The sequence below is a fragment of the Aulonocara stuartgranti genome (assembly GCF_965226115.1).
Source record: "Aulonocara stuartgranti genome assembly, chromosome: 3".
In the NCBI taxonomy this organism is placed as follows: domain Eukaryota; kingdom Metazoa; phylum Chordata; class Actinopteri; order Cichliformes; family Cichlidae; genus Aulonocara; species Aulonocara stuartgranti.
The window spans coordinates 68,304,270-68,320,593 of record NC_138941.1 but is presented as its reverse complement, the minus strand read 5'-3'; the positions used below and the strand labels follow the sequence as shown (position 1 = coordinate 68,320,593).

Genomic DNA, 16,324 nt, shown 5'->3' with positions numbered 1-16,324 from the left:
CTGCTGAATATGTAAAAAAATAAAAGTGTTACTGTGTTACATGCCTAAATGTTGCTCATGGTCTGATGAGAAATAATGTTTTCTATGAAAAGGGAAAAAAAACCCAACAACGCTTGGACACTGCTATCATGTGGTGCCTACACAAACGCAAAGCAGGAGATAAAGCATAGCTGAATATGTTTCCAAACCAACTTCATTCTAAGCCAAAGACTAGAAAATATGGTGAAGCATATCTTCCCTTTGGTTTCACCTGCACAAGTGCCAAGGTAGGTCAAATAATATCAGGCTGATCCTGCCACGATTTGTTCCCCCTGTTCAAATCAAGGAAAAACAGTATCCCACAGCTGTTCATGTTTTTAAACCCATTTTGCACAGAGAGGCTTTTTTTTTTAATTTATTGATAGCAATGTTGAATATTATTACACAGGAAAAAAACAACTACATGGAAAATAATTACACCGTGATTCCTCTGCCTTTCTAAATAGAGGGACAGTAACTGCGTGTTTATATGTAAGCGTGTAAAACCTTAAGATAGAGACAAAATACTGTTAATCTGACTATCTGCCATTCCTCTCATGTAAGCAATAACGTGGCGCACAGCGTGACATGAAAAGAGGCACATACCTTTAACGTTGCATGACAAACAGAACAGTTGTTCACTGTTGTTCCTGTTCAAACAGGACGTTGCATTCCTCGTCCACACATAAAGGTAAAAAATGAGTTAAAAACATCTCCGTTTTCGGTGATTCAAAACACCGTTTACGTGTGGACGAAACAGCTGCATTTTCAAAAATACCCATGTAGGTGTGGACGTAGCGTAAAATAGTTAGTAGTTTATTTTATTATTACCTGCAGATTACTTGTATTTGCTTAATTTTTTTTAATAAATGTTTGAGGTGTGAAATAAACCACAATTGAGCAAAATATGGGTGTGTGTGGTTGGAGGATGTGTTAGTGCGTGTGTGTGTGTGTGAACTCGCGAGGGGGGGGAGCGCGAACATTTTTCTGTAAAACAAAGGGAGGCCCAGTCAAAAAAGTTTGGGAACCACTGCTTTAGCACATCGAACAGTCGGCCATTCACAGAGTCCAGGTTTAAAGAATGAAATCGTTTGCACTGATGCATCTCTCCTCTGGATAAATCTGTTCAATGACAAAAAGACTGAGGTGATGGTTTTTGGTAGCCCTAAATGTGTATTTAGATGCCAGCTGATGACTGTCCCTTAATGTAATCAGAACTGAGCATAAACATAAAAGAGATTGTGCTTGTGCTGTAGCAGCACCAAAACGGTGGAACAATCTGCGTTTACAGATAAGACAGGCCTCTTCTGTTTGTTTGTTTGTTTGTTTGTTATTATTTGATTCTATGCTGTTTTATCTTGTTTTAAATATAGGGCTGTTTCAATTTTGATGTTTTTTGTTTTTTACCATTTTGTTTTATTCTATTAGTCCTGTGCTATTTTAAAGTGCTTTATGAATAAAGATGGTTTTGATTGGATAAAATTAAATACATATTGTTTTCTTAGAATTTATCGTTGTGATCCAGTGTTACTCTTTTTCTCCTCCCTGTTAAGGATCTCTGTGACTACAATAAAATTCCCTCCATCAATCACTGAACTGCACTGAAGTAAAACTTAATCCTCTAAATATTACCTGCCTAATTCCAACTTTTTTCATTATCTTAAGGCTAGAGATTTTGTAAAAACGCAGTTCCCTCACTTTTCCAATCGGCCTCCAGAAACAAATCTGGATATCATCCTGCAGACGAACCCTCATTGGCCTTGTATAAAATACTAGATGCTTTTGTCCCCAAATCAATTTCTCATATTAAGCTGAGTTGGGAGGAAGAGCTACAGACAACCCTGCCAGAACAGCAGTGGGATTCTGCTTTGAAATTGATTCACTCGTCCTCAATTTGTGCTCGTCATGCTTTGATTCATTGCAAGGTGGTCTATAAAGTACACTATACAAACGCAAAATTATCTAAAATCTATCCAACCATTAGTGATGCCTGTAGCAGATGCGGACTATCGCCTGTCAACCATGTCCACATGTTTTGGTCTTGTTCGAAACTGAGTGTATTTAGGAGGAATATATTTGACACACTTAGCCAAGCATATGGCCAGACTGTCCCTCGTGTCATGTCATTGTTGAAATCAATAAAACAAAGTTGGAAAAGTAAAACTTAATCCTAAGGCCTGCAATACACCAAAGGACATCACTAATAAACACTAACTATACAGAACTTTAAGGTCACTTTGATTAGTCAATATAGATTATAATCTTGAGCTCATATTTTGTTCTCTGTTCTTCTTGCACCAACATTTTTTTCTGCAGGTAAGAATAGTCATTAAGAACTATCTTCAGTGTAAAGAAGAACAAGAAGTATTGGAAGTGATTGTACAGCCCCCACAGAGCACATCATCAAGTTTGTCTGGGATCACATGAAGAGAGAGAAGGATGTGAGGAAGCCTACATCCACAGAAGGTCTGTGCTTAGTTCTCCAAAATGTTAAGAACAACCTACCAGCTGAGTTCCTTCAAAAACTGTGTGCAAGTGCACCTAGAAGACTTGATGCTGTTTTGAAGGCAAAGTGTGTTCACACCAAGTATTGATTTGATTTAGAGTTCTCTTTTGTTCATTCACTGCATTTTGTTGATTGAGCTAGCAGGGCTCAAACTAGAACACCGATCAGTCATATTTGTAGGTTATTGCCAATAACATTCAACTATTAAAATACATTTTGCTAAAGTGACTTTAATGTCTCCTGTATTAGATCAAAATAAGAGAAAACAGATAACCACTGTTGTGATACCCTTTATCTCTCACCTGGGTTTGTTGCTTTTGTCAAGTCAATTAATACAAAGAAGGACTGGCTTTGTTGAGCTTCCTCAGTTAAAACACTAACACAGGTACACACTTAGCCTGTATTTTTGTAGGAAAATTACATTCTGGCAACTTTAGCTCACCATCTGCAAACTTAAAATGTGAAGTTCAAGATTACAGAAAACACTCTGAAGCAGAATTAAGAGAAACTCTATATTTGTTTCTTTATCAGTACCTGTGAGAAGACAGTTCATACTGTGTTGTTCTCTCTGCAAAGGTTTCTATCAGTAAATCTCAGAGAGACAAAGTAAACATTTACCGTCAGGTCCCGAGCTACTGCTAAAGATACTGTTAGGATACATCACTGAAGATGCGTACCAGTGCATCCAGGAGATGTGTCTTTATAGTTAAACTCTGGCTGAGCCAGTGATGCCTAGGAAGAGACTAGGTGACAACCAAGAAAGTTTGGTGACTACTGGAGAGACAGATGACAGCTCGGTAAGATGGCTCCAGGGGCAGGGTGGGCTAGCATCCCGGTCTGCAGTTTTCGTGAGAAAGCACCCCAAAAAGCTACGGAAAGCCCTAAAGAAAGATACCCCCAGGAGATCCCGAGAGGGGGGGAGGATGAGGTCTCCAATCGGACGGACTCAAGGTTAACGACCAACGCAATGAAAGGACTACGAGTAAGACATGTATCTGCGGCAAGCTGTGTAAGAACCAGCGTGGCCTAAAGGTCCATTAGGCTAGAATGAAATGTTTGGAGCGGGAGAGTGAGGTGCAACGCACAGGTCCTGAACCTGGTGAGACGCAGGAGGAGCCTGGCCAGGAGGCACCCCACAGAGCCCAGTCCCTCTATGCACTGGACTGTTCCAATCCAAGCAGTGTAGTTCCACAACAGCGGATTAAGTGGCCACAGCCAGCAGCCGGAGCGAGTGGCAGAAGTTTGATGAGGATGTCTCCAACATCATACAAGCTGTAGCCAAAAGAGATGCCGACAGCAGGCTTAAAACAATGACCACCATCATAGTCAGCTACGCCTCAGAAAGGTTCGTCTGATCGAGAAGTGTAACAACAAGACCCCTTACACCAGGGGTGGCCAACCAGTCAGAGACCAAGAGCCACTTTTTTTTTACTGTGTTACCGCAAAGAGCCACATCATACGCATGGGCACACATGAACATCACCAATCCTTTTCTCTCTCTCTCTCTCTCTCTCTCTCTCTCTCTCTCTCTCTCACACACAAAATACACACATCTCTGCTCAGCCAGATTTATTGTAAATGTCACACACCAACATGATAATGACAGAAATGGACTCCTACAGTACTAAAACCACAGGCCAGTCATTTTCAACAATGAACATTGTGTGCACTGTCTCACACACACAAACTCTCAGTTCAACCAAGTCCACAAACAAAAATATAATAATCTACAATAGCATTTACTTTTATAATGCATGTTGTTTAGTGGGACTTCTGGCATTCCTTGCCTTGAACAATCCTCTTTAAATCTGGCTTGTCTTCCGTTGTTGTCACTCGAAGCAATTCTTTCACATGTGTGTCAGTCAGAACAGATCGATGCTTTGATTTCACATGTTTTAGGGTAGAAAGCACAGACTCGCAGACGTATGTTGACCCAAACATTGACAGTATCTTAAGCGCAGCCCGTTTGACATTGGGGTATTTTTCCATTGGCACACTTTTCCAGAACTCAATGGTCCCTTCCCTTAAAGCAGGTTTCAATTGGTCCTCTTCACAAAGATCGATCATCTCCAACTCAGCCGCAGCTTCATCTGTGACTAGCGGGACTTTCAAACAGCCGGTCTCTGCATTAAATGGGTCGACGAGGAACGTAATCTGTGGCCTTTTCAATTGTAGATCATGGAACCGGGTCACGAAGCTTTCGTGCAAGTTTTCAATCAGCGTTGCATATCTGGCTCTTTGCTTACTCAGGGCAGCACTGGCGACTTGCCCGCTGGCTTTTAGCAGAGTGGGAAAATGCATTAAATCTCCCTTTTGAATATGTGTCTTGAACAGCTTCAGTTTGTTGACAAACGCAAACACACTTTGCACTAGGTCAGGGAGCATTTTTAACTTACCCTGCAGGGTCAGGTTCAGTCTGTCCAAGTGACACAGCATGTCGACCAAAAAGGCCAGATCCATAATCCACTTGAGGTCCGAGAGCTCGGGATAGTCCTTGTCCTTCTTTTCCATAAACAGTTTCACGGCATCCAAAAGCTCAAAGAAGCGAGAGAGTACCTGGCCTTTTGACAGCCACCTCACAGTGCAGTGCAGCGGCAGGTCACCTGGAAGCCCTTGGTCCAGCTCAGCGATGAGATTCTTGAATTGCCTGTGGTTAAGCGCATGTGTGCGGATATAGTTGACGATTTCCATCACAGGCTTCATGACGTTATCTAAATTCAATGATTTAGACACGAGTTGCTCCATGTGGATGATGCAGTGGAAATTCCAAAAGTCAGGAATAGTTTGGTCAGCTTTGCACAGCCCCACAAGCCCGTTCACAGATCCCATCATGGCTGGTGCTCCATCCGTGGCTATTGCAGTTAATTTCGTTATGGGCAGATTTGCTTTTTCAAATGCAGCCATCATGGTTTCTTTCACATCTATGCCACGGGTTCTGTCTTTTAATGGCACAATATCCAGGAGCTCTTCTTTGATCACACAATCGTTTGAAACAGACCGTGTAAATATTGCCAACTGAGGCTTGTCTTGTATATCACAACTCTCATCCAATGCGACACTAAAATACTCACATGCTTGAAGGTCAGAGTGCAACTGTGATTCAATAGCCGTGTTAATGTCCGATATTCTGTGTTCAACAGTGTGGCGGGACAGTTGGACGTCTGATACCATGCGTTTTAATTTGTCGTTTTCAGGAGACAAGATCTCAACAACATCACTGAGGCATTTTTTAACGAACTCCCCTTCATTGTATGGCTTTTTAGCCCGTGCAATGTTCCAAGCCAGCTGATAGGATGCGAGCGTTATGGTCTCTGACCGCTTCGTAAATTTTTGGAAAAACTGTATCTGCTTCTCTGCCTGACTTTTCAAAGTGGCCAACTCGTGCTTGCGAAGTTCAGTCCCTTTTGGAAATTCCTGGTCGATGTTAGCATGGAGTGAGCTGAAGTGGCGCTGAAGATTTGAAGCTTTGAAATGCGCTAATGACGTCTGACATATAAGGCAGAATGGCTTGCCATTGCGTTCAACAAAAAAATATAAACTCTCCCACTCTGTTAAAAACGTCCTGTGTTCATCTTCATATTTTCTTTTTGCTGTGCATTTTTTTCCTGCCATTTTAAGGGCGAACTTGCTCCTACTGGGAAACTGCGGTATTTTCATCTCACACACATGCGCATTTGATGAAAATACCGTATTGAACTCAAGCGAAGCGAACGCGCACATTTTAAAACAACAACATAAAAAAAATCAAAACACAAACTTTGATATGAACGTAAGAGCCGCATGAAACCAGGCAAAGAGCCGCATGCGGCTCGAGAGCCGCGGGTTGGCCACCCCTGCCTTACACCATGAACCGCAGGGCCATGAAGATTCATCAACTGCGCCAGGAGCTCAGGAGCCTTAAGAAGCAGTTCAAGAACGCTGATGCGGAGGAGAAGCAAGCTTTAGAGGAACTGCACAACATCTTGCGGAAGAAGCTGATTACCCTCCGTAGAGCAGAATGGCACAGGAGGCGAGGAAGAGAGAGAGCCAGGAAACATGCAGCTTTTATTGCTGATCCCTTTCGCTTTTCCAAATAATTGCTTGGGGTTAAGCGAAGCGGGCAGTTGGAGTGCTCAGCAGAGGAGGTGAATAACTTCCTTCATGAGACCATGAGTGACCCATTGAGAGAACAAGACTTGGGACCAAACAAAGCTCTCATCAACCCTGCCCCACCATCTGTAGAGTTCAAGTTGACGGAGCCAAGTTTGAAGGAGGTGTGTGAGGTCATCAAAGCAGCCCGCTCAGCATCCTCCCCAGGTCCCAGTGGCGTACCCTACCCTGTCTATAAGCGCTGCCCAGAGCTGCTTCTCCACCTGTGGAAGATCTTAAAGGTGATATGGCGGAGAGGGAGAGTTGCTGATCAGTGGAGGTGCGCAGAGGGAGACTGGATTCCCAAAGAGGAGGATTCGAAAAACATAAACCAGTTTCGGAGCATTTCACTGTTGAGCGTGGAGGGGAAGGTGTTTTTTAGCGTTGTCTCCCGGAGACTGACTGAGTTTCTCCTTAGAAACAATTACATTGATCCATCAGTTCAGAAGGGGGGGATCCCAGGAGTTCCTGGTTGCCTAGAGCACACTGGTGTAGTTAAACGTTAAAGAGAAGCCCATGAGAACAGAGGCGACCTAGCTGTATTGTGGCTGGACCTGACTAATGTGTATGGGTCGATCCCACACAAACTGGTTGAGCATGCTTTACACCTCCACCATGTCCCTAGCAAGATCAAGGATCTGATCCTGGACTATTATGCCAATTTCAGGCTTAGGGTCACTTCTAGGGCAGTTACTTCAGACTGGCACCAACTCGGGAAAGGTATAATAACAGGCTGTACCATCTCAGGTACGCTCTTTGCCCTGGCAATGAACATGGTGGTAAAGGCTGCGGAGGTGGAGTGCAGAGGGCCGTTAACAAGGTCAGGTGTTCGTCAGCCCCCTATCAGAGCCTATATGGATGACCTCACCATTACAACATCATCAGTTCCAGGGTGTAGGTGGATCTTGCAAGGTCTTGAGAGACTCATCTCATGGGCAAGGATGAGTTTTAAACCTTCCAAGTCAAGCTCCATGGTACTGAAGAAGGGCAAGGTGACGGACAAGTTCCGGTTCTCAATTTCAGGAACCATTATTCCATCCATAATGGAACAACCAGTTAAGAGCTTGGGGAAACTCTTTGACTCCAGCCTGAAAGACTCTACTGCCATTCAGAAGGCAAATGAGGAGCTGGGAGCGTGGCTCATTAAGGTAGATAAGTCCGGCCTGCCTGGAAGATTTAAAGCCTGGATCTACCAGCATTCCATCCTGCCCCGAATCCTGTGGCCCTTGCTTGTCTATACAGTTCCAATAACTACTGTGGAATCTCTTGAAAGGAAGATCAGTGGCTTTCTTCGTAAGTGGCTGGGACTTCCCCGCAGTCTCACAAGCACTGCCTTGTATGGGGCAAGCAACAGCGTGCAGTTACCCTTCAGTGGTCTCACAGATGAGTTCAAGGTGGCTTGCACACGAGAAGCCCTACAGTACAGAGATTCTAAAGACTGCAAGGTGGCATCAGCAGGTATTGAGGTAAGGACAGGAAGAAAGTGGAAGGCTGAGAAGGCAGTTGAGGTGGCGGAGTCACGCCTAAGGCAGAAAACACTGGTGGGGGTCTTAGCAACAGGGGTAGCAGGCTTGGGGTACTTCCCAAAGGCCCAGGTCAGCAGGGCACAGGGAAAGGAGAAACACCAGCTACTCCAGGAAGAGGTCCGAGCAGGTGTGGAGGAGGAGCGAGTAGGTAGAGCTGTAGGCCTTAAGCGGCAGGGAGCATGGACAAGGTGGGAGAGCACATTGCAGCGCAAGGTCACCTGGGCATAGATCATGCAGGCAGACTTCCACCGGATCCGATTCCTAGTGCAGGCAGTATACGACACTCTGCCAAGCCCAGCAAACCTCCATCTGTGGGGAAAGATTTATTAAAGCTGGAGAGAAACCCCAGGTGCACCCACATTTGACAACTGGCCTCCTCAACACAGCCTCTGAGTGGCAGCTACAGGCTGACCTGGGTAAACAACTAAAGTTCCCTCAGAACATTGCAAAAACATCACTCCGGCCAGACATGATAATTATTTCTGTGGCCTCAAAACAGCTGATCATGCTGGAACTCACAGTGCCCTGGGAAGAGCGGATTAAGGAGGCCAATGAAAGGAAACGAGGAAAGTACCAAGAACTAGTGCAAGAGTGCAGGGGAAGGGGCTGGAAGACTTTCTATGAGCCCATAGAAGTGGGTTGTAGGGGGTTTGCAAGACGATCACTCTGCAAAGTCCTAGGCCGGCTGGGCATGGCTGGGGCAGCCAAGAAGAGGGCCATCCAGGCTGTGAGTGAAGCGGCAGAGAAAGCCACAAGGTGGCTGTGGATCAAGAGGGCTGATCCGTGGGTAGCTACTGGTACGCAAGTCGGGGCCTGAACAACCCCGGCTGGGTCGCCTGGGCGAGGGTGTATGATGTTGTGAGACCCGAAACACATGATGACCCCAGGATACATCACTGAAGATGCATACCAGTGCATCCAGGAGATGTGTCTTTATAGTTTACTGTGCCACATGCATATCTTTGGAAATAATGAATTAGGTGGCAAAATTTGAGAATTAAAATCAGTTAATTAACTAAAAAGATAGAAAACAAGTAGAAAACCAAATTGAAAGGAAATATGTGTCAGTGTGTCTCCTCCTGTGATAAAGCTCCACATGTACCACTGAAAACAGTTAAATTTGTTTGAATCTGAAATCATGGCTCAAACTACTTGTTCTGAGACCATTTCTTCATTTTTCACATCAAACTGTTTAATAAGACAAACTTTACACAGAGTTCATCAATGTACTGATGATGCCATAGCCCTGACACTACATACTGCCCTGTCACACCTGGAGAAGAGAGACACGTATGTGAGAATGCTGTTTGTAGATTACAGCTCAGCATTCAATACCATCGTTCCCTCGAAGCTGGACAGGAAACTGCAGGATCTAGGACTGAGCAGCTCCCTCTGCAGCTGGATCCTTAGCTTCCTGTCTGACAGACGCCAAGTGGTCAGACTGGGCAGCATCACCTCAATGGGGGCGATTGTGGCTCAAGAGTTGGGAGTTCGCCTTGTAATCGGAAGGTTGCCGGTTCGAGCCCCGGCTTGGACAGTCTCGGTCGTTGTGTCCTTGGGCAAGACACTTCACCCGTAGCCTACTGGTGGTGGTCAGAGGGCCCGGTGGCGCCAGTGTCCGGCAGCCTCGCCTCTGTCAGTGCCCCGCAGGGTGGCTGTGGCTACAATGTGGCTTGCCATCACCTGTGTGTGAATGGGTGGATGACTGGATATGTAAAGCGCTTTGGGGTCCTTAGGGACTAGTAAAGCGCTATATAAATACAGGCCATTTACCATCCCCCATCACACTGAACACTGGTGCTCCACAGGGGTGTGTACTGAGCCCTCTCCTATACTCACTCTACACCTACGACTGCACAGCCACTGACAACTCCAACATCATTGTGAAGTTTGCGTACGACACTACAGTGGTGGGTCTTATCATCAATGGTGATGAGACGGCCTACAGGGAGGAGGTCAGCGCCCTGACCCACTGGTGTCAAGACAACCATCTCACCCTCAACGTCGCAAAGACAAAGGAGTTGATAGTGGACTTCCGGAGGTGCAGAGAAGTACACACCCCCATCACCATCATCGGCGCTGCTGTGGAGAGAGTGAGCAGCTTCCGGTTCCTTGGTGTACATCTTGCTGAGGATCTTACATGGTCAGTACACATAAACAAAACAGTGAAGAAGGCGCAGCAGCGCCTCTTCTTTCTCAGGAGACTGAAAAGATTTGGCATGAACCCCCGCATCCTCAGGACCTTCTATCACTGTGCCATTGAGAGCATCCTCACTGGATGCATCACCACCTGGTATGGCAACAGCACCGCCTACAACTGCAAAGCTCTCCAGCGAGTAGTGCGGTGCTCTGAACGGATAATTGGAGGTGAGCTTCCCCCCCTCCAAGACATCTACAGGAAGCGCTGCCTGAGGAAAGCGGGGAGGATCATCAAGGACTCCAGTCACCCCAGCCATAAACTGTTCAGACTACTTTCATCAGGAAGGAGGTTCTGCAGCATCCGGTCCCGTACCAGCAGACTGAGAGACAGCTTTTTCCATCAGGCCATCAGACTGCTGAACACTTCATAAACAACTCAGCTTCACTACTGGAACTTCAACATTATGCACTCCATACTGTACAGTAAATGCCACTGTTTTGCACATGTCTCAACTCTGTATATTTTTATATATTTATTTATTGTTTACTCTATTTAACTTGTAAAATATGTGTGTACACACACACACACACACACACACACACACACACGTAGAAAAATATTTAGTATACACATCCAGGAATGCATATACTATTATATACTGTACATATATTTATTAGTTTCAGATGTAGCCATTCTTGTATTTTTCTTGTTTACGTTATTGTATTTGCACAACTCTGTTGCTTGTGAAGCTCGCACACAAGAATTTCACTCACATGTACTGTACCAATGTACCTGCACATGTGATGTGACAATAAAAGTGATTTGATTTGATTTGAAATATAACTAACGCTTTAACATTATCAGGATTTCATAATACAAACTTCAAATCAACAGGGAAACAGCTGCAGAACATGTGGATCAAAATGAATTTATTAAAAAACAACATGTGGACTTCAAGGATATAGTAAATACACTAAAGTGAAAGGAGGAGCCAAAATTTGAAGGAATTTGAATTAAGTAAAAGTAGTCATCTGTGATCTTTAAAATGGTCCTGATGTGTGCTGCTGTTTTTAACTTTCAACATTTCTTTGCTGCCTCTGTGAATACGAATGTGGTCTTTGCCTAATTGAATAAAGGTTACACTGACTCACTGGTTCATCTTCTGGTACAAACTGGCATTATATGGAAATACAGCCCAAAACCAGTTTAGCTTGAGTTTCTTTTTTCTGGACATAAAGTCACAGCAGGTGTCGTTTCAAAGCTGGTGGACAGATTTAGTTCATTTTGGAAGTTTTAGAGCAATTGCTGTGAAAACATTTGCAGTTTTGGGAGAAAATGATTTAAGAGAAGATTTTACAACAGCAAAAGATTAAATATGAATGAAGGATTGAAATTTAACTTAGGTAACACATAAAATGAATACAACTACTAAACACTACTGTGTCCTAAGGAAACAAAGAATAAAATGTAACAGGGATAACATTTTAGAGAATTAAAATCCCTAAAAGTAAAAAAAATAAACTTGATATACATATCTATACATGCAGCTTCCTAAATGTAACATTCAGAATTATTCACTGCAGGTCCAGAAATCAGAGCTACCTCATCAGATCCAAGTGTGACATCAGCTGACACTCTTTACAGGAGATTCCATCTAAACTCTGTGGAGCCTGATCTCAAGGTTTTTAAGTCTGACCCTGAAACCAGAAGAGGATCTTTCTCTCTCTTCAGATTCATTGTGATCCAGTGATTTCAGTCCTGCATGCTCAGGCTGATGTTTGCACAGAGCAGATAATGAAGTGAATGTTTTTGCACGTTGGTAACAGTGAAACAGTTTATTTACAGCGTGGGATCGTTTGTGTTTGAAGTATGAACTGAGATTCCTGAAGCTCTTGTCACACTGGTCACAGCTGAAGTTCACTTCCATGTGTGTACGTTCATGTTTGTTACGATGACCTGATTGTGACCAGCTTTTGTCACAGTGTCTGCACTTGTATGGTGTCCCTCCTGCAGTGGTGAAGGATGACCCACACTGGTCACAGATGTGCTTTTTGACTCCACTGTGGAAGAGTTCATGTATTTTTAATGTACTTGGTGTGTGGAAGCCTCTCCCACATTCTTTGCAGTAGTTCATTTTGTCTCCAGTGTGGCTACGTTGATGTGTTTTTTGGTCCCGTTGATGATTAGAAGTTTTTCTACATAGGTCACAGAGAAACTCTTTCCCACCACCACAGTGACGACAGGGTTGAGAAATGGATCAGTGTGCTTCGCTCCGCTTCTAAACAAAGACATTGTAAGTCAGGGAATTCCTTCAACATTTTTATCCTGAACGTTGCCTGAAATAAAAAGCATCTCTGCCAACGTCCAATTACATTTTACTGTTTACATTACAACACTCAGCTTACTGAGTGAAAATGAGTCTTCATTTTTCAAAACAGTTCATTCAGTATAACTCCATAAGTTTACTGATCAGACTTGTTCCAAGCAATCAGGTTACAATTACAAGATAAAACTAAATACATACCTCACAGTAACTGCACTTGTAGAGTTACTTCCTTGTGTGGATCTGTTGGTGTTTATTCAGCTGATGTGGAGATTTAAAAGTCTTCTCACACAGGTCACATTTATAAGGTCTCTCCTCAGAGTGGCTAAACATGTGTCGTTGTAACTGTGCATCTGTTGCAAACAGTTTCCCACACTGGTCACAGCAGGAAACATCAATTCCAGTGTGAATCCGTAGGTGAATATTTCGGTACTGTTTGTCGCTGAACCTTTTTCCACAAAAGTCGCAGCTGTACGCCTTAATTCCAGAATGGGTAACTAGATGCTTCTGTAAGTCGCTATTTTGAGCAAAAGACTTTCCACACAATTTACAGCTGTAAGGTTTAACTCCACTGTGGATGACTTGGTGTGTTTTTAAGTGTCCAGCCTGGGTAAAAGACTTTCCACACAAATCACAGCTGTAAGGTTTAACTCCACTGTGGATGACTTGGTGTCTTTTTAAACCTTCAGACAGGGTAAAAGACTTTCCACACAAGTCACAGCTGTAAGCTTTAACTCCACTGTGAATGATTTGGTGTCTGTTTAAACTTTCAGACAAGGTAAAAGACTTTCCACACAAGTCACAGCTGTAAGGTTTAACTCCGCTGTGAATGATTTGGTGTCTTTTTAAACCTTCAGACAGGGTAAAAGACTTTCCACACAACTCACAGCTGTACGCTTTAACTCCACTGTGTATGAGTTGGTGAGATTTTAAGTCTCCAGCTTGGGTAAAAGACTTTCCACACAAGTCACAACTGTACGCTTTAACTCCACTGTGGATGAGTTGGTGAGTTTTTAAGTGTCCAGCCTGGGTAAAAGACTTTCCACACAACTCACAGCTGTACGCTTTAAATCCAATGTGGATGAGTTGGTGAGTTTTTAAGTGTACAGCCAGGGTAAAAGACTTTCCACACAAGTCACAGTTGTATGCTTTAAATCCAATGTGGATGAGTTGGTGTGTTTTTAAGTGTCCAGCCAGGGTAAAAGACTTTCCACACAAGTCACAGCTGTAAGGTTTAACTCCACTGTGGATGAGTTGGTGTTTTTTCAAGTCTCCAGCCCGGGTAAAAGACTTTCCACACAAGTCACAGCTGTAAGGTTTGACTCCACTATGGATGAGTTGGTGTTTTTTTAGACTTTGAGCCTGGGTAAAAGACTTTCCACACAACTCACAGCTGTAAGGCTTTACCCCACTGTGGATGAGTTGGTGTTTTTTTAGACTTTGAGCCTGGGTAAAAGACTTTCCACACAAGTCACAGTTGTATGCTTTAAATCCAATGTGGATGACTTGGTGTTTTTTTAAACCTTCAGCCTGGGTAAAAGACTTTCCACACAAGTCACAGTTGTACGCTTTAAATCCAATGTGGATGACTTGGTGTTTTTTTAAGTCTCCAGCCCGGGTAAAAGACTTTCCACACAAGTCACAGCTGTGAGGTTTAACTCCACTGTGGATGAGTTGGTGTCTTTTTAAGTATTGAGCCAACACAAAAGATTTTCCACACAACTCACAGCTGTAAGGTTTAACTCCACTGTGGATGAGTTGGTGTGTTTTAAGGTGTTCCGCCCGGGTAAAAGACGTTCCACACAAGTCACAGCTGTAAGGTTTAACTCCACTGTGGATGAGTTGGTGTTTTTTCAAGTCTCCAGCCCGGGTAGAAGACTTTCCACACAAGTCACAGCTGTAAGGTTTAATTCCACTGTGGATGAGTTGGTGAGCTTTTAGACTTTGAGCCAGGGTAAAAGACTTTCCACACAACTCACAGCTGTAAGGTTTAACTCCACTGTGGATGAGTTGGTGTGTTTTTAAGTTTCCAGCCTGGGTAAAAGATTTTCCACACAAGTAACAGCTGTAAGGTTTAACTCCACTGTGAATGAGTTGGTGTCTTTTTAAGTCTCCAGCCTGGACAAAATACTTCCCACACTCATCACAGCTGTAGGTTTCCTCTCCCTTACTTCTGTAAGGTTTGTCGGCCTCCTGAGAGCGCTGACTTCTTGCTCCATGTTGGTCCTGCAGTGACAGAGATACAAACACAGGCAGTGAGTGAAATTCAGTCGTGCAACAAACTGAAACTCCCTCCATTGGTGGAATCAAACATGTCAAAAAGCACATTGTAGGTGTGTTACCACCACCTTCTGGTGATAGTATCACATTACAATGATCTGCTACAATGAGAGTTGTACAAAATGACATTATTGAAGAAATATTGATCATCAGTGAAACTCTTTTACTTCAGAAAAAAATCAGAGTTCAACTGATGATATTGTTGTTTCAGTGTGTGTAGGAAATATGATCTTTGTATTTTCTTGTAACTTCTGTGGTTTTTGGTTGTGAATGTAGATTCTGTATATATGGAGGAGCCCAGGATGGAAAAGATAAAGCTGCTGTTAACAGGTTTTTAAAAACCAACAAGCTGTACACACAGTTTCAATAACAGAGTAACTGTGATGTTTTTCTCACCTTTTGTGTTGAAGACATTCTTTCCTCTGTAGTGGCTGAGCTGAGTCCAAATGGCTGAAATTTATCCTCTGCTGCACCACCACTCTTCTCCTCCTGTTACTCAGCTGGGACACAAAAAGTATATATTTGTATTTTATGCCTGACAAAAAGAAGCAGAGCAAATAAACATGACTAAACTCCTCAGTGACAACAATACCTATGAAGCTTCAAGGTGAAACCCCAGAAGCAACTACAAAAAGAAAGTCATCAGTTGCCTACAAGAACTTGAAAGGAAACATCACTGACCCCCCTGCATATCGCCGCTTTTACCCAGGGGATGCTACACCCTGTATATTTGGACTTCCATAGATCCACAAAGACGGAGTCCTGATCAGTCTCAATGGTAGCAGTATAAACTCAGCCACCTACAACATCTCCAAGCACCTCATTACCATCCTAGCTCCCCTAGGATAGTAATGAGGTTTTTAAAAAGACATTTCAAAACTCACTTTGTTAATGTGGAATTCTAAAATTATTTTACAAATGGAGAATTTATTCTACAATTCATCATCTAAGAATTCTGTATTTCGATGTGTGTGTGGCTCTTGCGGTCCTCCATATGGTGGTACAAATAGAGGACATAGAGGAAGTGGCACACATCACGAGTTGGTACATGTTGAAGGCGTTAACAACACACAGTGTGGTTGGCTAGGTTAACTCACAAGCAGAATTTAGCTGTGCCTGACTACAATAGAGACTTTCTTCTTTAGATGTTTCTGAAACAAGGTGTAGTAAAAAGAGATTTGTTTCAGAAAAAGGGGAAAGTAATTAAAATGACATACATAAGCACAGAATGTTTTAATCCTACTAACACATACACACACGCAATGAAGCTCATGAATACCAGATGGTATTTTAAGCCTGTGTTTCTGATTTTATTATGTTGTTCGGTTCACTTAGTAAGATGAGAAGCGATATATGAACTAGTGGACTAATATTATATTAGGAAAGATGATTGAATGATAGCA

General features: G+C 43.3%; 2 protein-coding genes across 6 annotated transcripts in view; one reads left to right on the top strand and one right to left on the bottom strand.

The window, feature by feature from the left end:
- The window catches only part of LOC309698840 (uncharacterized protein), a gene marked incomplete at its 5' end in the record, with an annotated part of 151,421 nt that overhangs the window by 113,260 nt on the left and 21,837 nt on the right, over positions 1-16,324 (top strand). The gene's annotated exons all lie outside the window — the stretch shown is intronic.
- The window catches only part of LOC309693587 (uncharacterized protein), a 92,208-nt gene that overhangs the window by 65,527 nt on the left and 10,357 nt on the right, over positions 1-16,324 (bottom strand). For 3 of the 5 annotated variants that reach the window (XM_082512957.1, XM_082512958.1, XM_082512959.1), the window contains exons 2-4: positions 15,318-15,421; positions 12,843-14,867; positions 11,233-12,596 (exon numbers count right to left, since the gene is read on the bottom strand). The exons of 1 other annotated variant lie outside the window; for it this stretch is intronic. In XM_082512957.1, the coding sequence (XP_082369083.1) occupies positions 12,867-14,867; positions 15,318-15,335 (2,019 nt within the window). In that variant the 5' untranslated portion in view covers positions 15,336-15,421 and the 3' untranslated portion in view covers positions 11,233-12,596; positions 12,843-12,866. Of the gene's footprint in view, positions 1-11,232; positions 12,597-12,842; positions 14,868-15,317; positions 15,422-16,324 lie in introns of those variants that run through there. One more of the 5 variants, XM_082512960.1, reaches the window with a different exon arrangement.